The sequence below is a fragment of the Netta rufina genome, assembly GCF_964035555.1.
Source record: "Netta rufina genome assembly, chromosome: 3".
NCBI classification, from domain to species: Eukaryota; Metazoa; Chordata; class Aves; order Anseriformes; family Anatidae; genus Netta; species Netta rufina.
The window spans coordinates 2,596,006-2,619,662 of NC_140125.1; the positions used below are offsets into that span (position 1 = coordinate 2,596,006).

Genomic DNA, 23,657 nt, shown 5'->3' on the forward strand with positions numbered 1-23,657 from the left:
TTAAATGTATTTTAGTCAGCTGACTCACAAATAGTTGAGTGACAAATATTCCTAATACATTTTCAACATAATTCTAGAAATTTCATCTCCATGAACCTTATCTAGGTAAATTACACACACACACTCACACATCTGTGAGATCTGAGATGTTTTTTAACCTTTCCCAATGGGCAAAACAGTCCTGTTTCTCATCATTGGGATAATCTGTGTGAGTGGGCTTCTAGTAGAGTCATTTTAAAACATGCATCCTTAGGAAGCCTTAAGGCCCTCACAGCACATCCCCACAGCCAGCAGGCTCCTTTGTGCCTCAAGTCTGCTGTAGTTCTGGAAAGGAAGGACCACATAGCACCCCCAGAGAGCTCCCCAGCCACCAGTGGTCCCTCCAAATCATTGTTTTTTTTTTCCCCAGTCCTTTTCCGTCTATGGATATCTCAGCCTTTCCTGAAGGAGCTGAAGACCTTGTACAACACTTTTATCCACTGGCAATCACCTTTGATCACCATATCAGTAGCGATGTTCCTCTTGCTCTCTCCTCATATACAACTCTTCAGTTTCTCCCCTCTTTCCCTAAAATCCCTCTATTTTTATTCTTCCACAGAGATGTGAATCTGTTTTTTGTAACTTAATATCCATTCACCACCTCCCCACGAGCCCGTCGCCTCTTCCCCATCACTTTTCCTGTGTGGCCTGTGCCATTCCTTCAAGACCCCCATTTCCTCGCGGTTTGTTTCTCTTGCCCGTTGTGCCCCTTGCCTGTCTTTTCTCCGGTCATGGCTCTCGTCTCTTGTGGTCTTACCCAGCCTCTAAGCTGAGGGACATGCAGTTACTTGTGATGTTGGGGGCTTTCTGTTCTCCAAACCCAGTTCAGCTGTCTTGTGGGGCTTGCAGCCGCCTGTGAGGACGGACTCCAAGGACAGGAGCTCCAGCAAGCAGCTGTGTCTGCCAGGGAGCAGGCTGTGCAGGAATTGGCACTGCAGCCGCGCTGGGCCTTTTGGGATTTGAGCCAATGTCAACTGTTGATTGGCAGTTTTTAGGGGCTTAATTTGTAGAGTCCTGCAGGATAAAAACAACAGGAGAAAATCTCTTTCTTGAATGCGGCAGCCTCCCTCTTTCCCCTCCCAGGCTGACAGATGGCTCCCAGCCCAGAGGCTGCAGCAGTCCCCTCCCTCCCCCCCTCTCTCCCCTCCCTCCCCTCCCCCTCTCTCTCCTCTCCAGTCCAGTGGCACTGTCCAGCCTGTCAGCAGGCAGGACACCAGCCAGAGCTTCCCTGATTTTGGATCTGCTAGATGGTTAGCCTTTCCTTAGCTGCACATTGTTCATTACCTGTTTATGTACAAAAAGCACAGAGGCTGTAGCTCCTCTGCTGCTGTGTGCCTGCCTCACCAGTAGTGCTAAAATTTCGAGCTCTCTTGGCTTCCCTCTCCTGTGCCTTTTCTCCTGACTGGCTTGTCCAGCTGGCAGTAAGCATTTCACACTTGCCTTCAGTCCCTAGGACAGCTCCGTGGTGGTGTAATTGGGTAATTCCTTTACCCTGGTCACAACTGTGTCCTCCCTGAGGCTGACTGTAAGCGACGGATGTGTTCCTGATGGCTGTTTACCCTGATGCGGTTACGTCTCGGGCTGCTGAAGATGAAGGCAGTAATGTAATGCACACTCATCCGATAACTTCTTTCACCACCCTTTCCTTGGCTTGCACAGTAATATTTCTTGGTTGTGGACAGGAGTATTCATTGTCATGTAATCATTTTAAAAGCTGAGGGCACTGATGAAGGAGAAAGCTCCTTTTAAAGGATCTGGAGCTTCAATATATATATATTGCAGCAACAAGATGATAAGTCTTTGTTCCCTTTGCACACCATGTGATCTCACTGAAAGCATATCTCAACTTTGTCATTACTACTTTTAACCCTCAATGCCCAATTTACACTCTTGTTCTATGCTCTTGTTGGGAGCTGCCAGCCATAATTTCTTCCTTTGTAAGAGACATCTGAGAAGATCCTGTTTGTAGCTGTAGCTTCTCCCGCTTCTGTTGCTTATGATGCTTTCTGCCAGAGGTGAAGGTGTGGGGCAGGCAGGAGTTTGGGCTTGTGCCCCCAGTCCCAAGCTGTAGTGACCCAGGCTCACTCACCAATGCTTCATTTCTTGTGCCCCAGGACTTGGGCCCCCCTGAAGACACAGGACTTTTAACTTCACCGGTACCTCTCTCATCTTGGCCTGAATAGGCACTTCTTTCCTGGGTGAGCACGTTTTTGGCTCCAGATTTCAGGTGGGCATTTGCCTCTCTAAATCACTTCTAAACATTGTAGAAAAGCAAATAAATCAGGCATCAAAAGATGTGTTAGATGTACGTGATTCTGAGTGCGGTCTGAGAGCCTCTCTGTTAATCAACATGCAGAGCCGTGCAGAGCAGGCAGACAAAAGGGGAGGGCTGGCAGACCCTGCAATCCTCCCCCTCGCACTGCGCTGGGTTTCAGAGCAGCTCTCGGGGCACCCAGTGCGTTTTGCATGACGTGCTGTGTGCACATCTGTTCCACACCGGCGCCTAACGTGGGTGGAAATGGTGGCTGCTTCCAGCGCCACCTGCTTTGTGGTGCTCATCGTGGTGGTGCTGCCTCAGCTCCCATTCTGGGGAGCGGGGGTCTCATCTGCTTTCTGGCATCCCAGGAGAGGGACTAGGCAGATGCCACAGGAGGACAAAAGAAGGGAATTATCACTAGCTTTTTCTTTCAGACTTAGAGGAGGAATTCAGGGATTTAGGGCTATTTTCTTTCAATGCCCTTGAAATCCCCTATGGGGAAGACAAGCTCATGGCCTCAGTAGATGCTGCTCCTGGAATAAATCCCTACCTCAGGGCCAGTTCTGTAAGATGAGCAGTAGGACAGAGGGGGCGGTGTTTACAGAGTGGAAGTCGTGTCTCTTTTCACTCCCATAAACCAAAATGTACTGAATATGTATCAGCTCCATTTATTACCAGATTCAGAAATGGACTGCCAGATATACCAAGGATTTCACTTAGCTATGGTCTCTGCGCTGACCCAGATAACCAGCGGGTCTGTCTGACATCCAAGACCTGTGCCTCTGAGAGCAGGGTAACTCCAAGCAGTAAGGGCGTGCAGAGTAATCTGCTTCCTAAGGCAAGCATTTTACAGGCCTGGAATAGTTAGAGATGTGTTTCAGCCCTGACAGAGTTTGAATGTGCTCTCCAAAGTTTAGGTCACTATGAGGTATATTAAATTTGAGCGCTTTCCTTTTCATGTACATGTTCAGTCTTTTTATACCTCTCACAAACTTCTTGGCCTCCACAGCACTGACTGGCATAAATTCAGTACTTTGAATGAGGATGAAATTTCTTCTGAACAATTTGAGTTTCCTATCTTGTAATTTCATTGAATGTGCCTGTGCTGGTAGCCATGGTTGCATAGTTTGCTGGCATACAGTTAGGCACAACAGTTTGAAAAATATTTGTAATACATGGTTATGCTGCTAAAATACAAACTACATTGTGCTTTTTCGATTAATTTGTTTTTCAATTTAGCTTCACCATTTGAAAGAAGCAAAACAACTTCACGAAGAATTCAAGTCTGTTTCATACACTAACACAGAAAATGTGCACATCTACTCAGGCTATCTGACATATGTAATCTTAGAGTTTTTTTAAATCAAATTAATTTACTTAACCAGAAGTAGGTGAGTCTGGTTTAGTAATCCCGTTCTGATCCAATATTTGTAGCTTTAATTTTAGTTGCTATGAATACTGGATAAGAAGGATTTATCTGTGTATACAAAATCAAACTGTATTTCATGTTCCTGTTTTTATAAAATAAATAACATTCAGAATGAAATGTATATTTTTATTGATGAAATTAGCCAGTAACTAATGTATAATAACCTGCATTTGTTTACATTTCTTCTTAGGCATTTTTCAGCTTTGCCTACAGGACTGTGGATTATGAAACCTTTAAGGCAATTAATGATGCTTGCCTTGTTTTTGATGGAAGACTTGTGATTGATACCGAATTCCATACTAATGATGTCAGTATCAGGGCTGCAGGTTCTTTAACAAAGTACTCCAGGAAATATTATGCAGATGAATGGACACACAGCAACTTCAATTCAAAAGAGATTGGCTTTGAACTTGCTACATCTATGCTGAATCTCTTTGATCCAACCCTTAAGCCCTTTTCTAAGCCACCAGAAGGCATGGATAGCCTCATCCCCATGTACAAGGGGTGTAAAATTAAAGGTATGTGAAAATAGAATTCTGCCATCCTTTCATACCCTCTTTGTTATTTTTGCTGCTATATAGTCAGTGTAGGTCCATTTCACTTCAGTAGCCATCTAATGGCAGTAAAGTCATCAAAACTCCCTGTACAGTCAGTGGAGAGAGGTGATGGCCTCTAGGTGATACCAGGGAGTGATTCTGCTTGCATTCACGCAAGGATTCATTTCTTCTTGTCACCACCTAGCTCAAGATATTTAAAAGCTTTGTCTAACCTATGCTAGATTCCCTCTATTTTCAAGTGAGAGAAACAGGAGCATCCAGAACATGACTGATGCAGTCTACTGGGAGGTATCTCAGATGGGATGCATTATTTACAAGAATTACATGTGAAATATACCATGTAACCTAACATTTGCCATTCCTCATTTGTCTTTAGCTCTGTAGACTTGTCTAGGAATTGGGAGGAAGGGGAAAACAAACAAACAAACAAACAAAAAAAAACCAAACAAGCTTACACTGAAGATTTTTGCTAATAATGGACCAAGTTGTGCTTTTATTTATATTGCAGTCATGATCAGAACTTTTCAAGATGTGGCTGCTGCACCAATACGTATAACAGTACCAAAGCACATGAAGCCACAACAACAAAATAAATTTTCCTCTTTAGACACGGTTAAAAAAATAGTAATCATTCTGGGAAAAGGAGGATAAAGAGACACTTTATTTTCTTTTCTGTGCATGAGTGAATAAATCTCATCTTTTCATTTATGGCAGGAGGTGTTCTTCCCAGAGGTTGTAATTACTTGCATATTTCCAAACCAGAAATCCCCATCCAGTTGGACATAGAGCTTGCACTGTCTGACCATGTAAGTTATGTTATTTAACTTTTCCTTGTTTTTTTCCTCTGTTGGGAAGATATCATGTTTGCTTTTCCTCAGTCCTCTCTTTTTCAGGATGGCCTTCTTTTTGCTTGTTTCTCTAGAGAGACACAAGTCATTTTCTCAGTCACATGGAACACGTTGCTTTTGAAGTTCCTACCAAATAGGTAATACACAGAACATCATGGTAGTGGTGGTATTTGCCATCAGATTCGTGTAGTAAATCCAGAGTCTGATAAGCCAGCGTGCATCATATAAATCAGGTGCAGCTGGTGAATTATAACAGTATGAATTAAAATGAACTGAACCTCTTAGATATTCATTACCATACTTTCTGATATTTGGCTTTCTCCAAAACTGTACTTTTGTTATAAAGAAGAGATAGGATAGCATTAGCTGGATTTCACTGAAATATGCTTTCAGCCTTAGCTCTTACCTTCTTTCCTCTGTAATAAGGTGCCATAAATGCATACAGATGATAAAATGTCACAGTCTTATCAGTGAAAATCAGTTGATTTCTAGACTAGAAGGAAAAGAATGTATCCTGGAAGGGATGGTGTGTACTTTGCTGCTAGAAAACAGCCAGTCCTAGAACCGTGAGAGACTTCTTTCTCTGAGTGGGAAAGAGGGAAGCACTTCGTGCAGTTAGGCTATGTGGAAGATTCTCCCATGACACTAACGTGAAGCCACTTCTCTTACTGCAGAACCTCACTTGTGAAACGTGAAGACTAGATTCATGTATTTTAAAGCCAGAAAGGACCATGCACCTATTCAAGCTTTGTACCTTTGTACATTGTATCTTTTTCCTTAGGGATTTCTACATCAAGCCCATTCTTGTAGATGAGGTAGAGTGTTTTCTCAAAGACTACTTCAGTGTTCATTTTAAAACTCAGGTAGCAATGGTCCATAGAAAGAAATGATGTTTTAAAAAGGGAATCCATGCTTTAGAGAGGGAAGGAAATCAAAGCATTGCTCACCTTGTTTTCCAGCTTTTCAGATCCAGGATGAGCTGTCCGAAGCTGCACATACTGGGAAGCAAAAAGGACTATCAGAGAGAGAAAAATAGATTTTGTCAGTCCAAATTGCTAGAACATGATAAGAATTCTTTTGCTGCAACTTTGACTCTCCATTGTCTGAAAATATAACATCTTTAAAGCTGCTCCACAAAATTCATGTAAATCCTAAAAGAATTTCCCAGGAAAATAGTAAAAGAAGCTAGTGAAATGTATTAACTGAGAGATGTGGAAGTTACAAAGGCGACTGTAGCCTAGCAACAGGTTTTAAAGATATATAAATCGGAACATGAATACAGCTTTAAAAAATAGCTTCAAGCTATTTGATCATCCCACTGTGAGGTCTAAAACACATTTTTACATTTTTGTCTTGTATTAAGTAATTGGTTTAACTAGCTGAAACTAAATGCTAGAGTTTGAGCATCAACATCGAACACTATTATTTTTTTATTGATAGTGATAATGTAAGCAATAGTCGGCAGCTGTGTTTGTATTAGCAAGAGGGTGTCACTGAGAACAATTCTAAATGATGTGTGTATATTTGCATGTGTGTGTGCGTGTGCGTGTATATATATGCATATATATATATTTTTATGTCATGTATGTATATGCATATATTTTAAAGTAATTGTAATTCCAGGTAACATCCAAAGAGATCAAGCCCAGCCTCCTGCAGCTGCAGACAACCATCTAGTTCATAGTCATTTATAAAATTTAAAGACAGGGTCCTTCTTGCTGGTAATTTTATTGTTGGAAGGCTGCTCCTACACATCATACCTTGGACTACTACAGAATGATTGACATGTGATAAAGCTGTGGGTTGTAACATTGAAGCCTGCTTGTAACTGATTAATGTGGTAATATCAACTCTCTGTCTGTTGTCATATAGCTTCTACAATGCACCATAAATTTGGACTCTGCACATATACTGCTTGTATATCCATATAAATATATATGTATATACACTTATAAATCTGTAGGGAGAATGTAGGTATACTAGTGTGTTCTTTGTTCATCAAGATGCTATCTTATAGTAAGTTATGATATGCCATGTGTATGCAATAGTATGGACACTGTATAGAATACAAGGACAAACAGGTTTCGATTTTCCATAAACAGAGTGTTCTTGTGTTTGAGATGCCCCAGGTCATCCCTTCTGACCTCCAGCTGCTGCTCCATAAGGTCACAGGTCTCCCATGGTTCCTTTGTCATAACTGCCAGCCCAGTTCGGATGTCCCAGATACCCTTAGGTGTCTCACGTGGCACTCGGTCATGGGCAGCTGAAGCCTATGCTGTGCTCGTGGTCATATGCTTCACAGTTCCTGTGCAGTTAACCGAGGTCTAAATCACAGAGCAAATCTTTGTGCCCAAATGATGGTATCTTGTATAAACTGTGGTACCAGGAGTGGATATTCTTGGTTAAAAATGTTTGTGGATTTTAAGAAATGGTAAATATCAAATATCAAACCCTAGCAGATCCTGTATGTATGCCAGGTCAGGTGTTCTTTCCATTTGCATAGTTTGCCTTTTATTTTGTGTTCCAGGGTATGGAAATTATAACTGGAAAGGCAAGACATGGGAATTATTTTAGAATGCATATCAACAAATATAGTATGGTAGATAGCATCACCTGCTTTTCAAAGACACCTTTTCCTGTGTCCAACTACATTTGCTTGTATGGACAGCATGAATGTCTTCTTAATGATCTTCATTATCGCTGGAATGAAGGGCAGATTACAGACCTTTACAGGTAAGATTAATTCAACATTGTGCGTAAAATTTATGTTCTGGATGAATTGTAGTTTTCTTTTCTTATGATTTATCTTCTAGCTGTTTTCCCTTAGAGCTCAAGATAGATTTAAAAAAATATATTTTCAACTACTTGGCAAAATTATCAGTGGCAATGCAAGCCCTAAAGAGATTCCTGGAAAGAACTGTCTTTCTCAGATTTATTTAGAGAAGGAGCAGTGGTTTACTTGAACAGCTTTCATCTGAAAGAGCATTTCAGAATCATTATAACATTTGCTTAGAACAGTCAGTAGGCTTAACTCATTAAGCTGAGTCTGAAGAATCCTTTTTTATTTTTTAACTCAAGATTAATATTCAGAAGTCAAAATTAAAAATCAGTGCTTTAATCACTTCAAATCAAATTTTTATCCAAAGTTTTCTAGGGAGGTTTTAAATCACACATAATGTTAGTCACACTGCTTAGCTTGCCTGTCAGCTGATGATAAAACAAATCCTAGAATTTATCCTGTAGACTGTTGTCTGTCTAAATGAGCATAGGGAGTTACTTTTACTTAATTTTATAGCCGAAAGCTGTGGCAGGAGTCTGCATGCTTAGTGGACGTTCCCCATCCAGCTTGCAGGCCTCTAAAGCAGTTTGCAGCAGTGAAACAGGTCTTGAAGATTTTCTGACGTGCTCCCCTCCACCTGAGCAAGCGCAGGGCAGTTTTGGGGACTAGGCATTTTGGGGCAAGGACTGAGACTCAACTGGAGAGACTGAAAAGCCTGGCTATTTCTATCTAAGATCTATGTCCTGTCTCTTCTGAGAGACATTCTCATTGCTTTTGAAAGCGCGAACTTTAATTAAATAAGTTGTTTTGGAAAAAGGGGGGTGTTTGAAAAATGAGATCTACCGTATCTTTAATCTTCTGCTACTACTGCAGAACTTGATATTTCAAAAAGTTACATGGACTAAAAACTCAGACTTGGTTTATTCCTTATGCCTCAGCTAAAATAAGTGCTTTTGAGTTCAGGCATGGCAAAAAAAATCCTGAGTTTCATTCATGTGATAGAATTCTTTGAGCATGTAATTAAAACTTGTCAATACATCTTATTTGGATTTTTTTTTTTAAATCCCTCGCAAGTGATGGCTTGGGACAAAGAATTGTCACAGGTACAGTGTAAGTGAAGTACTTCCTTACACAAACTGGTTTGGAGACAGACAGCCAAGCACAGGAACAACTGGTAAATTTTCATCATGATACAAAGCTGATAGTGGTGCCTTAAAAGTCTTTAGGCATGATTTGGTTATATTTTTAACTGATTTGAAGAAAGACATAAATGACAGTAAAGCTTTCAGATTAAACAATATTATTTAGATAACATTTAGTAAAAGTTTGATGTAAAGGATGCACTGTGGTCCAAGAGAAGTTTTGTGTGATGACAGAAGTCTGCTAGTCCAAAACAAGCTAGTAATATGTAGTTTTAATGGCACAGTCCTCCATGCCTACATTGCATTGACTGTGCTGGTAGTTGCAATCCTCTGTAGGAATGAAGCACCTGGTATCTTGAGACAGGGACTTATGAGTCTCTGAATTCCTGTACCTCTTTCTCTAGCTTTTGCACTTCTGCTGGTTCAGTGTCAAAAAGCTTCACTGGAATATGGATAAGGCATTGTACGTGGCTGAGGACAGAGAAATGAGAATGTCTGCTGAAATGGGGGAGGGAGGGAATCCAATCAAGCCTTTCATTTAATGACAAAAGATTGGTTTGTATGCCATGTCTTGAGAATAGTGGTATCAGCTGTCGTCTCAAAGGGTGAGCTCCCCTGAAAAGGACTCGGTGCGTCACTGCAGCTGGATGTGCGTCTCTCTTATTTCTTCAGATGCTTTGCACTCCTCTTTCTGCAGTCTGTCCTCATTCTAAATATGTCAGAGACTGACTCCTCATTCTTTGTTATTCCCCATCTTTTACAGGAAGATGGGATGAACTCAAATGTTAACTGTGGGTTTTAGAAGTTTCTTGTAGAAAAATGCTTCTTTACAGATTTCACTTCAGGAGATCCAATATGCCTCTGCTGGGAGGCGTATTGATTTATAGAAAAGGTTGGGTTTGTTTTCCAAGAGAGCAATGGCACCCAGCAAATGTAAAGTTCACATAAACAGTATTCTGTCAGCAGGTGTTAAGTAGAAACTGAAGGTGGATGGCACAATTGTATGAGATAAAGGCCAAGACTGCAGAAAATTTTCTTCTCACAGCTGATCAGCTAATACATTTTGAGCACTGGAAGAAGCTCAGTATTCAGGTTGTGGCAAGGTATCATCAGCCTTGTTCATGGTGCTACAATATGCAAACACAGCTGTGAACTAATCTTTTCTGTGAACCAATCTTTTCTGTGAACCACAAACATTGTCAGACACACTTGTGCTGTTTGCCCAGATGTGGTTAGTGTCAGTAGTTACATGCACTAGCAAGTTTCACACCAACATCAACATCTGGAAGAATACGTCATTTTGCTTTGGGATTTCTGTCTGCAACACAGGTAGCGGTATTTTCCTGACATTGACAAAACCAGCATTTTTTCCCTTTCACTGTGTTACTCTGCACTGGGCGTGTAGCCCAGCCCAAGGACCTCAGTGCAGCTGCACGTCTGCACTCCTGATAGCCACACACAGATTTTAAAGAGATGAGACGTTATCTTTACAAATGGACAGCTTATTTCTTCATGAAAGCAATTAAGTGTGTATTAGCCTCCATTGCTGTCATGATGGTGACAGGATCCCTACACACTGTGCAAGCTCATCAGGGGTTACAAGCAAGATCAAGTTCTAAACATACATGGAGATTTAAAAAAATCTCAGGAGAGATGGAGATCCCAGTGACAATCTGTTAATAGGATAAGATAGGCCAGTCAACATAAGAAAAATATATAAAAATAAAAATATAAAATTTATATTTTATAAAAATTTATTATTATTTTAAAAATTTATTTAAAATAATATTATTAGTATTATAATTTATTATTATTTTAAAAATTTATATTTTTAATATATTTTTATATATAAAAATATAAAGAAAAATAAGAGGGGCAGCTTTATCTGATGCCAGCACTGACACTCAATGGAGGAGTCATCAGCTCTTGCAGAAGACTGGTTGCATCTTAGCTGGTCTTTGTCAAGGCTGTTTATTGGCCGAAACTGCTGGCAGCCTAGCAGGCTCTGAAGCCATGCAAGGTCAGGGTCCTCTTGCACCCACATACTCACAGGCACCTCCACAGCCTGCGTGTCCAGGAGGTCTGGCCAGGATCACAGGTGTGCCACACAGGGGCACACTGCTCATCAGTCCTCATAGCATCTCTTCAGCTCTTCTTAAGTAGTGATGCTGAACAAAGGTTGCCAAGGCAGAGTGAAAGGGCTAGTGAGAAAAGGAGGAGACGGTAAGAAGATGAAGCAAGCTGCCTGTAAGCTCCATGTAGCAGTCCTAGTGCAAAGCACATCAGCACAGGAAATTGCTTCCTTCAGGAAGAGGTACAGCAATGGAAGAAGGCTGGGAATACAATGTAGTCTTAGAGTGTGCATATCACAGAACCACAGAATCACAGAATCCTCTAGGTGGGAAGAGACCTCTAAGATCACCCAGTCCAACCTCTGACCTAACACTAACAAGTCCTCCGCTAAACCATATCCCTAAGCTCTACATCTAAACGTCTTTTAAAGACCTCCGGGGATGGGGACTCCACCACTTCCCTGGGCAGCCCATTCCCATGCCTAACAACCCTTTTGGTAAAGAAGTTTTTCCTAATATCCAACCTAAAACTCCCCTGGCACAACTTTACCCCATTCCCCCTCATCCTGTCACCAGGCACGTGGGAGAACAGGCCAACCCCCATCTCGCTACAGCCTCCTTTAAGGTACCTGTAGAGAGCGATAAGGTCGCCCCTGAGCCTCCTCTTCTCCAGGCTGAACAAGCCCAGCTCCCTCAGCTGCTTCTCGTAGGACTTGTTCTCGAGGCCCCTCACCAGCTTCGTTGCCCTTCTCTGGACTCTCTCGAGCACCTCCATGTCCTTCTTGTAGCGAGGGGCCCAAAGCTGAACACAGTACTCGAGGTGCGGCCTCACCAGAGCTGAGTACAGGGGGAGAATCGCTTCCCTAGCCCTGCTGGTCACACTGCTTCTTATGCAAGCCAGGATGCTGTTGGCCTTCTTGGCCACCTGAGCACACTGCTGGCTCATATTCAGCCGACTATCAACCATCACTCCCAGGTCCTTCTCTGCCTGGCAGCTCTCCAACCATTCCTCTCCCAGCCTGTAGCTCTGCTTGGGGTTATTGCGCCCCAGGTGCAGGACCCGGCACTTGGCCTCGTTGAACTTCATACAGTTGACCTCAGCCCATTGGTGCAGCCTATCCAGATCCTCCTGCAGAGCCCTCCTACCCTCAAGCAGATCGATACATGCACCTAACTTGGTGTCATCTGCAAACTTACTGAGGGTGCACTCGATCCCCTCATCCAGATTATCAATAAAGATATTGAAGAGGACTGGCCCCAGTGCTGAGCGCTGGGGGACTCCACTAATGACCAGCCTCCAGCTGGATTTGACTGCATTCACCACAACTCTTTGGGCCCAGCTACCCAGCCAGTTTTTAACCCAATGAAGCATACACCAGTCCAAGCCATGAGCAGCCAGTTTCTTGAGGAGAATGTTGTGGGAAACGGTGTCAAAAGCCTTACTGAAGTCAAGGTAGACCACATCCACAGTTTACGTGTTTGTGTACAATATGCAACAATATACAATGTTAAACCTAGCCATTAGAAGACTATCCATTAGAAAACCATGAAATTGAAAAATGTTTTGGCATCTCTTGTGGAATTAAGATTGTCTTGAGGCTTATATGCAGGTGAAAAGTGGCCTTTGGCAAGGAATATGAAAATGTGATCAGTGATTTCTCTGTGTGGGATAGAAAGAAGAACTGGTTTGGGTGATGTTCACATGGTCTGTAATGATCTCACAGCACTGGGTGAGTGCAAACCTGATGTTAAGGCTGAATTTCTCTTGCTGGGAAAAAAAAAATTCCTTTTAAACTACTACATGTTACACCTATATCCACTTGCAGCATTTTCTAGCAAGTTGTGAAGTGCCATTAGTGGAAAAAAAAAATAGACTGAAAATGTTGCAGTTTGTTAGTTAAGCTTACAAACTTGCTGGTTTGCAACATTCATTCCCTTCATCCTTTCTTTATGCCTTATTTTGGGAAGGGCCTTCTTATAAGCCAAGAAAATACATCGCTTTAATCTTTTGCTCTGCATTTAGATTTCACGGCATGGCATCTAGTTCCAGGAACGGACACAGTAGAACAGCTGTCACCTGGGAGCCAATTTATTTCTGTGTAGCAAATTGTCTTTTAAATAATTAGAGACTGCACCTAGCAATGAATTTCCTTGATGATTTGCATTTGGTATGAAGGCTGAAGGTTAACCCCATGATACCGGATTTCCTGGCCGTAATGGGCCAGTGCCATTTTCAAATTAGCATTAGTGACAGGCCCTCAAGATTCAGCTAACTTGAAGAAGTAACCCCTTCCGGTTGCACGCATGAAACTGCTACTAAAGGAGATAAATAATGTTTCCTTGTATGGAGGGAAGAGTTCCATTGATTTCAGTATGAGTTCAGCATGATTAAAAGCTGCCTCTAAAAGAAGCCTCTAGGACTTCAAGTTGGCAGATTTACAAACCTGGTGAGCAATAACTGAAAAATAAAACAAAACAAACAAACAAAAACAGCACATAGTTGTGAAACTATATTTCCTTGGTCCCATGGCTAAGAAATGCACTAGGGCACTTGAGAGTCTGTTATCGTTTAGTGAGCTGAATACTCCTCCTCCGTCTGACAGTACTTTGACAGCTCACTGAAAGTCTCAAATGCTTTTGAATTATTATCATGTTTAAGGGAAACAATGCTTTTAGCTTTGTGTTGGCTGTTCTAACTGAATCTGATGGAACTAATGATTTTCCAAGTTTCCTTTCTCCTACTTTAGCGGACAGATACTATGGACATCCTTAAAGGAGGTCTCAGTGCAACTCTACAATTGCAGAGTTAAACTGAATGCTCCTCAGAATGCCCAGCTGCCTTAGCTGTGATCTCAGTGACATAGATATTAATGTGATAACAACAGATACTAGATTTTTCAAAAACAATTGCCTACAGTTAAGCCTGATCCTACCATGTGTTAGGTACTCCAGCTTAATTTAGAGTAGCATCTGAGTGGCCCAGTCCATTACTTAGCTAAACATGAAATTAAGAGCCAATGTTTTTGTTTCTACCTATGCAAACAACATCTGAGGAAACAGGCTGTTAAGCCAAAAGATGGTCACAACCAGTCAGACAGCTGTCTCTTCTGGCTGCTCATCCCTCTGGCTGTTTTACAGGATGCCATGGTCTGCCGGGCAAGTTGTCAGGGTCGTAGACAGGCAACAGTCCCTGACCATGCAAAGTCTCATTCTCACTTGTCATTGTGCTCCAAGAAGCCAGCACAGCATCAGCAATGGTCAGTCTTCCATCTGCCTGGTGCCGCCATGGCTGGTGCACTCACTCCGTCTGGGCCTTCGGCCACTGTGTTCCTGAGCAGAGAGGTCTTCAGATGTTGCTGTCAGACATCAGGCAGATACAACCTTAGGAACCACAGACAGTATCCTGAAGCTGAGGATTTTGTGTACATTCTTTTCATGTCACTTGGATGTTTCACAGTATTACTACCTAGATTTGGAATCCACTTCAGGAAGGAATTTCTGCAGGTTTTATTGATTTTCTGTAAGGTTGCATCTTGAAAAGGCTCAGATGGAATTTAAGCACCTAAGAGTGAGGCTCTTCCCGACAGGGAAGATTTTTCTTGAAGGGAAAAGAAAGCAAATCCCAGCAGGTGTAACATGAAGCACTCCCTACACCACACTCCTTCCTTTCCCTCGGAGGTCTCTAGTGCTCACTGAAACCCTTCAAATCCTTCCCATTCCCATAGCAGCAGATAAAAGAGGCAGGTGTGGGAAGAGGCCTGAAATACTTTTTCTTTTAAGCTTGTGCATTTGGTTTTGGTTGTCAGTGCTCCACACTGCTTCACAAAGGAGGAATGTAACTGGCCAGTTGTACCCTTTTGTATGCTTCTGAGGTGAAGGCAACTGTAAGGCAGTTGCCAAGTTATGGAATGTGTTTACAGAGCAGTGGAATCTCCCTTTGCTGCATCTTGAGTACAGAACATATAATTACAGGGGTCTCCTGGTACTTGGCAACCAAATGGATGCTCACTGGCATCATGCCTTTAATATGAGAGAGAAGTGCTTCATATAGGCTTCATTTGGCATTAATGAAAACCAAATTTACTAACACAATGCATAAAAATCTGGCCCACTAGTTTCTAAAATACTTAACTAGCTTATTTATCAAATTAGGTGTGAGTGCTTTTCTTACTTGGGATGTTGTAGGGGATTTTCTTGCTTGGGATATTGCATTAATGAACTTGTTTTCAGACATGACCTGCAGAAGATGCTGGTTGCATCCAATTAATGAAGCAGTAATGCTGATGACAAGACAAAGGAGCACCACTATTGCATGACGGCGAGAGAAGCAAAGGCAGCAGTGCTGGGACAAACAGCACGGATTTGGGCTGGCAGTGATGAGGAATCCTGTCATAGGCACACCATTATGCCGACCAGTTTCTAAAAGGCACCCTCTGAAATGTTGTGTTGATCAGCCATCCCCTTCTACAGTTTCTTCTTGGGCTCATTCAGAGTTTACTCTTAGTGTAACGCTGAAGTTAGGAAGATGCTGTATGAGAAGCGCTTCTGGTACTTACCAGTTTGTAAAGCATGGTGATAGACTAATGCATGATGTGGCAAAGTGCTTGAATCACACGTAACACAGAGTACTAAGTGCTCTATTTATACTGCATTTATATTTAGCTCTTACCAGAAATGTGTTTTAGCCATCTGTACTCACTAGGCTTCGGTTTGCATCCTGGAGCCATCTCGGTGCACACAGGCTGCATGCCTGGTGGAAGAAACGAACTAGCACGATGAGTTGCATGCTGGTGTCCTGCCCATGAGACCACATGGCAGTCAGCCCAAGAGAACAATCAGAATAAAACCCTGAAACACGTCCAGTGGGGGTGTCACATCCACTCCACTGTCTGAACTGTTTGCTGATATAGACAACGCCTTTGAGATTCATACAGATAAGTGCTGAAATTTTGCATTAGTTGATTTAAAATAAGGACTGCCCTTCTTCAAAAAATGAGAAGAAAACAACGTGAAGGATTCTCAGAAGTATTTTTTCTTGTTGTTTTGATTAGGGGAGGAACAAAAAGGCACCGAGTAATTTCTGAGTGTGCGAAGTAGTAAGTTAATTCCTACTTCTTATTTTGAGGGGAACACCTGAAGATTCAGACGTTGCTCTATTATATATGTCAACTTTCCAGCTATAACTGGGAAGTGCATATGTAAGATAAGACTTTGCTGCTCAGTCACGGTTAGAGAGATGTACTTCTGGGCATCTCCACAACCAGATGTTTAGGAGAAAAGCCTTGCAAGGTTACCCAGTAACCATGTAGAAGTTTTTGAGGTACCCCTGTTGGCATAAGTACCTAAATCTTGTGTAACGCTCTGTGCCTATTAAAGTCTAATTTTTTATTTTTTTTTACCAAAGTAATCCCTGATGCAAGAACCTAAGTCTTACTGATACGCAGTCAGACAGAAGGCTCCCAAACACACAACAGCAAGGAGTGAAGGGGGTCAAGCTGCCATTCAGTAAGGAGCCTTGGAAAATTCCACCCACAAACTATAAAAGCAGATAATACCACTGGATGTTTCCGTAGCTGTTCTCTTCAAACACACTCATTTATGCTCACGTTAATTTTTTGTACTAGCTGTTCAAGCTAAACGCTTAAATATTTTGAGCAGTATAAACAACATTTGCTTCTTTCAAAGTAACTGTTGGGCCTTTTCTGCTTAAATTCAATTCACACATCATAATACTATGTACTTTAGGCTAAAAGTGATGTATTAATCAGTGTCATTTAATGAGAGTTTAAGCAGAAATGCCACAGTGGATTGTTTAATGGCACAGCTCTAATAAATCTCACAGCATAATAGAAAAATTAGGAAAAAGAACATTTGATGTTTCCAATATTATTTTTTAAAGGACTAGTTACTGATATACATTTATTACATATAGCCTGGATAATAATTGATTAAACAAGAAATACATTTTACATACAAAATCTGGTTTTAAAACAGACTTTCCAAAATGGAGCATGATTGTTCATTAAGAGAAAAACTAGACTGCAGTGCTGTCCGAGATGTGCTGGGTCCCATACATTAGCACACTGCAGTTACATTTAAGGGATTCCACCTGAGGCTTTTGTTCATCATGCGGACAGTGAGACTTATTTTCTGCAGGCTTGAAAAAAAACAGAAAGGAAATGTGGCAGGTAGTGAGCATGGCTGAAAGGGACTAATGCTACTCAGTACACTTTGCAGCCTAATTAGAGGACAAATTGTGTGCTTTTTATGAAGAGAGAGCAAAGGAAAAATGAACGCATGAAGGGATATCAAAGCACTAACATCTATTTTCCTTACTAGAATTAAATGCTAACCCCAAGGTACCCTGGTAAAGCTGTACTTTCACAGCAAATCAATACCAATGGTAGACCCCTTTAGGTGACTTTCAGTTTTTATATATTAATGTAGTTTTAAGAAGCAGCTAACTTGCTAATGAAGAGCTACGTTACTAAGAAACCCCACGTCCAAATTAGTAAGTAAAGGCCAGTCAGCTGAGTCTTACCACACTAATTTGCAGTCAAACATTGCTGATTCATATTAATAATTATGCAAACCATTATGAATGATTGAACTCTGAATTCATAAGCAAGTAATTACAGAAAAGCAATCATACCACTCCACACAGCATATTTGTTGATTTTGTGAGTCAGATTTAATTTCCTTTTAATTGTTTTTCATAATACATTACATGTGAAATAGTCTTATGTGAAAAAATGCAATAAACCTTACATGAGGGTCAGCTATAATTTTTCTGTAGAAAGAACAGACAGCAATGTTTTTATATCAGATCTAAAAGGCACAAAGTTTAGAAAGTTTAAAGAGTAGCATTTAGTGACAATGAGATACACAATAACTGCTACTATCTAGTAAAATAAGCACTGGACACAAATTCCCAGTGCTGAAATAATGGAGAATGTCTCTATGTGGTTACTGAGAATAGGAAAGGACTGCAGCATTTCAACAGGAAGCAAATGCTGCTAAGATTTGTTTTTTAACGGTGCCTCCAGGTAATGGCACTTTATTGTAACATTTCCTGGATATTAAAAATGCAGAAAACAGAAGTGATTTATCAGTCATGATGGATAACTGGCCTTTGCAAAGTGAAGGTGCTGGCAAGCAGTAAACACTGTAAACCATGACCTACCATTCCTACTGAAGTCACCATGTCTCTGCAGTAGCCCCAGTGTGATGCTTGTGTGTGTGTGTGTTGTTTGTTTTTGTTGTTGTCTTGTTTTGTTTTGATTTTCTCTTTGTTTTGATTGGGGGCTGAGCCTTGCCCGCTACAAAGGCTTGAGTCAGTGGCCATTTGTCTTGAGCAACAACTGAGAGATTCGTTACACTGCACTGTTTTTTGCTCTTTCAGCTGCAAACAAAAGGGTTCGATAAACCAGAGGTTTTAAACCAGTTGTCTTCCAAGTGGAAGGCTTTACTGCTTCTGTTAAAAGTAGAAAAAAACCCACAGGCTTTCTGTCTATGATTTACTTACCAAAAAGGACAAATGAATCATCAGCCTATAAGTTAATGAACTGCATCACTATTTTGTAAATATCCCTAACACAATAAATCATAGATCCAGACTCATTGTCCATAAAAGTACTGATTTCACTAATTACTGGGTCAGAGCAGTAATAGTCCCAGATTAATGAATTCAACAGGAGTAACTCAAATGCTTGGGCAAATGGGTGTTCAGTGAGTGGAACTATAGAGCAAGGAGTTAAATAGCATTCTTGCTATTAGCATGCCATTGTTCCAACTTGTGCTTGATTGTTCAGCAATTTTAAGTGAGTTTTAAGAAACTGCAAACCAGAGAACATTTTATATTCTTTGTGATTAAGAACAATGTTTTCAAGTGCTTCATTATGGGAGTTAGCACAAGTTGGTGTTGATTTTTACTTACATATACAAGCTGTTTTTCCAAATTATTGGTCAGTTGATATATAGTAGGAAATGCTCAGTGTTTATGGTATTTGTATTGTCAGCAACTGAATTTCTACTCTCTGATTTCTGGTCCACTTATACAAGGTATAGCTACAAATATTCTATATCTTCCACTAGAATCACGGTATTTTTGTAATAGATTCTTAAAAATATCAATTATTTTCCCCAAAACAATGAATCTTCTCTTTTCATGGCAAGATGGGACATTTCTTCTTATACATACTTCTGTCCATCCCAACAACAGTTTCCTCTCCCCACTCCTTGGAGTGGAATTCCCTGCTCTTCATAGGTACTCGTGGTGTAACTGTAGTATACTCAAGCCCAGGTCAGCTGAGCAACTGTTTAGTTTTGTCTGTGTTTGTCGTTGTGGATAAGTTTGTGTCTGTAATTGCAGCACCTTTCCCTTACTGTGGCAAAATTTAGCAGAAGGAATGAAGTATGCTGAAGCAAAGGCACACCACCAGTAGGGTAACTTTTTCCATCACATGCTAAAAGCACCAATGAAAAAGTCAGCTTTCTTAAATGGCCAAAATCATTTCAAGTCTGAAGAATCTAAATGTGTTAAAAAATTATTTTGAATATTTTGAAGGCTTAATATTTGACAACTGATCAAATTGGAGCTGGCAGGGCTCATTGAGAGGACTTTAAACTAGGTAAGAAGGGGGATGTGGAGGCTCATTAGAGATGAGCCAGAGGGAACAATGTCAGGGCTGGGGGAGAGAGCAATGGCCCAACTGAAGTGCATCTACACTAATGCACGCAGCATGGGTAACAAACAGGAGGAGCTGGAAGCCATCGTGCAGCAGGCAGGCTATGACTTGGTTGCCATCATGGAAGCGTGGTGGGACCACTCCCATGACTGGAGTGCTGCAATGTCTGGCTATAGGCTCTTCAGAAGGGACAGACAGCACAGAAAGGGTGGTGGTGTGGCTCTCTATATTAGAGAGTGTTCTGATGTTGTGGAACTCGAGGCTGGGAATGCTAAGGTTGAGTCCCTATGGGTTAGGATCAGTGGGAAGGCCAACAAGGCAAGCATCCTGGTGGGGGTCTGTTACAGACTGCTGAACCAGGATGAGGAGACAGAAGAAGCATTTTATAAGCAGCTGGCAGAATTCGCGCAATTGCCAGCACTTGTCCTCGTGGGGGACTTCAACTTCCCAGACATATCCTGGAAATACAACAGAGCTCAGAGAAAGCAGTCTAGGAGGTTCCTGGAGAGCATGGAAGATGCTTCCTGATGCAGCTGGTTAGTAAGTGTACTGGGGAGGTGCCCCGCTGGACCTTCTCTTCACAAACAGAGAAGGACTGGTGGGAGATGTGGTGGTCGGGAGCTGTCTTGGGCAGAGTGACCACGAAATGGTAGAGTTCTCTACTCTTGGCAAAGTCAGGAGGGGGATCAATAAAACTGCTGCCTTGGACTTTTGGAGGGCTGACTGAGCTGTTCAGGACACTGGTTGGCAGAGTCCGTTGGAAGGCAGTTCTGAAGGGCAGAGGAGTCCAGGAAGGCTGGGCACCCTTCAAGGAGGAAATCTGAACTGCTCAGGAGTGCTCTGTCTCCACGTGCCCAAAGACAAGCAGGCGCGGAAGAAGACCGGCCTGGCTGAACAGGGAGTTGTGGCTAGAGCTTAGGAAGAAACAAGAGGGTTTATAATCTTTGGAAAAGAGGACGAGCCACTGAGGAGGACTGTAAGGATGTTGCGAGGCTTTGTGGGGACAAAATTAGAAAGGCCAAAGCTCATCTGGATCTCAAACTGGCTACTACCATTAAAGATAACAAAAAAATGTTTTTATAAATACAACACAAAAAAGAGGACTAAGGAGAATCTCCATCCTTTACTGGATGGCGGGGGAGGGGGAACTTAGTGACAAGAGATGAGGATAAGGCTGAGGTCCTTAATGCCTTCTTTGCCTCAGTCTTTAGTGGCAAGAGCAGTTGTTCTCTGGGTACCCAGCCCCCTGAGCTGGTGAAGGGGATGGGGAGCAGGATGTGGCCCTCATAATCCACGAGGAAATGGTTGGCGACCTGCTACAGCACTTGGATGTATGCAAGTCGATGGGGCCAGATGGGATCCACCCAAGGGTACTGAGAGAACTGGCAGAGGAGCTGCAACAAGTCCTACGAGGAGTGGCTGAGGGAGCTGGGCTTGTTCAGCCTGGAGAAGAGGAGGCTCAGGGGCGACCTTATTGCTCTCTACAAGTACCTTAAGGAGGCTGTAGTGAGGTGGGTGTTGGTCTGTTCTCCCACGTGCCTGGTGACAGGACGAGGGGGAATGGGCTAAAGTTGTGCCAGGGGAGCTTTAGGTTAGATGTTAGGAAGAACTTCTTTACCGAAAGGGTTGTTAGGCATGGGAACAGGCTGCCCAGGGAAGTGGTGGAGTCACCATCCCTGGAGGTCTTTAAAAGACGTTTAGATGTAGAGCTCAGTGAAATGGTTTAGTGGAGGACTGGTTAGTGTTAGGTCAGAGGTTGGACTGGGTGATCTTAGAGGTCTCTTCCAACCTAAGTGATTCTGTGATTCTGTGATACAGTGATACAGTATCATTCAGAGATAGCTGATGCAGCCTGGAAACTTTTGCATTTCAAGGATTACATTTCTTTAAAAAAAAAAGTAACCCAAGAAAAATGGACATCTAATTTGTGACTTCACCAGTAAGTGTGGGAAGCCGTGGAGACAAACAGAAACTTTAATCACAGATTCACAGGAGATGAGCTTACCAGTGACTGCTTTATTTTATGTCCTAAAAAATGCATGCCGCTCTGACAACCAACTGCATGTGCTTACAGTGCTGGATGATGGAAGATGCAACATTGAGCAGAGTGCCTCTGACCTGAGCAGGACATAAAGCAGGTCATTATTGACCTATGGGCTGCTTTGTTATGACACAGATGTGATTTCAAGAGATCCATATGGATCCTAGCTATCTAGAGACATTTACCAGAAGTTACAAAGGGATGCAAACCACTTCATAGATTCTCTGTGAAAGAGTGGGGATAGCAGGAGGCAAGGAGTTCAATTTGGTTTCATTACTGTTGCCATAAAAGTTTTACATAACAAAAGAAGACCAACAAACAGCATCAGACAACATCACCCAAAACTGTGGTTCAAACATGCCAGTGGTCTACCACAGGATTCTCCGAAGGCGTTCTCACAAGGAACCAGTGCACAGCTGCCCTCTAGGCTGTTGGAATCCTCCTTCATCCCAGACTCGCAGCAGAGAAGTCACCAGGAGCGCAGGTGGGGCAGCCACAAGCATCCAGCTGGCGAGGTCCTTGGCTTCAGTTCTCTTAGCTGGGTTCTGCATGAGAGCCTTTCTGTCTTGGCACGCGCACACCTTCTGGTAACCTGATGAACTCACCTGCAGGCAGTGACTGTTCCTCCGTAGTTTAATGAGCTGTTGGCTCTGCACTCCTGATCCACAAGGTGTGCCCCAGGCCTGACCACAGTGGCACCAGTTATTTCTGCTGTCATCTGCCTCATGGAAGCAGCAAGAAAAGGAATGGACGTAATTAAAAACCTATTACAGTCCTTGTATTAAAAAGTAAACCATTGGGTTTTAAGTTGTAATTAATGAGATTGGCTTTCAAATTAAGAGGAATCAGAAAACAAGCTTTTTTTTAAAAAAAAAAATTGGTTTCTAATTTCTTTTTGCTACTTTTGATACATTCACATCACTGCTCTTAGTTTCTCTTTCCACTGGTGATTTTTTTTTTTGAGAGAATTTCAGGTGAGATTTTCCAAAAAAAGTGCCAAATATAAAAATGACAAAATCGGCAACAATCTTTATAAACGTATCTTTGACGGTATGCGTGGGAGCTACTTGGGCCTCACTTTGTTTCATTTTTATGAAGGGAAGCCCAACTTGCAGAAGGTTGGAAAATACTGCTGTGGTGTGATAAAACTGGTCTGTATGAGTATTACAGTTATGCCAAGCCTGCAAATGGTAAGGATGATTAGCATTTTCCCTATGAGGAAAGACTGTGAGACCTGGGTCTGTTCAGCTTTGAGAAAAGAAGAGTGAGAGGGGTTCTTATCAATGTTTACAAATATTTTAAGTGTGGGAGACAGTGGGATTTGGCCAACCTCTTTTCAGTGGTTTGTGGGGACAGGACCAGGAGCAATGGCCACAAGATAGAGCACAGGCAGTTCCGCACCAACATGAGAAAGAACTTCTTCACGGTGAGGGTGACGGAGCACTGGGACAGGCTGCCCAGGGAGGCTGTGGAGTCTCCTTCTCTGGAGATATTCAAGGCCCGTCTGGACACCTACCTGGGCAGCCTGCTCTAGGGAACCTGCTTTGGCAGGGGGGTTGGACCCGATGATCTCTTGAGGTCCCTTCCAACCCCTACAATTATGATTCTGTGATTCTGTGATTAAATCTATCAGAGTAGATAAGCTCAGCCTGCAGAGCTTCACCCTTCTGCCATTAGTTTCTTACCACGGGACTTCAAATTATTTGTAAAGCTGTAATTATTTACATTTTTTTCTTAACTTTGTGTTGCTTTTTTGTTTTGGTTGTAAGAATTGATTCTTATTTGAAGGCTTCTGCTTCAATCGTT

The 23,657-nt window shown here is 42.1% G+C and overlaps 1 protein-coding gene across 1 annotated transcript in view; it reads left to right on the forward strand.

Moving 5' to 3' along the window:
* Positions 1–23,657, forward strand: part of CFAP61 (cilia and flagella associated protein 61) — a gene marked incomplete at both ends in the record, with an annotated part of 104,487 nt that overhangs the window by 74,362 nt on the left and 6,468 nt on the right. Inside the window, 3 exon segments of the mRNA XM_084283381.1 lie at positions 3,916–4,243; positions 4,997–5,088; positions 7,658–7,863. Coding sequence (XP_084139507.1) covers positions 3,916–4,243; positions 4,997–5,088; positions 7,658–7,863 — 626 coding nt within the window.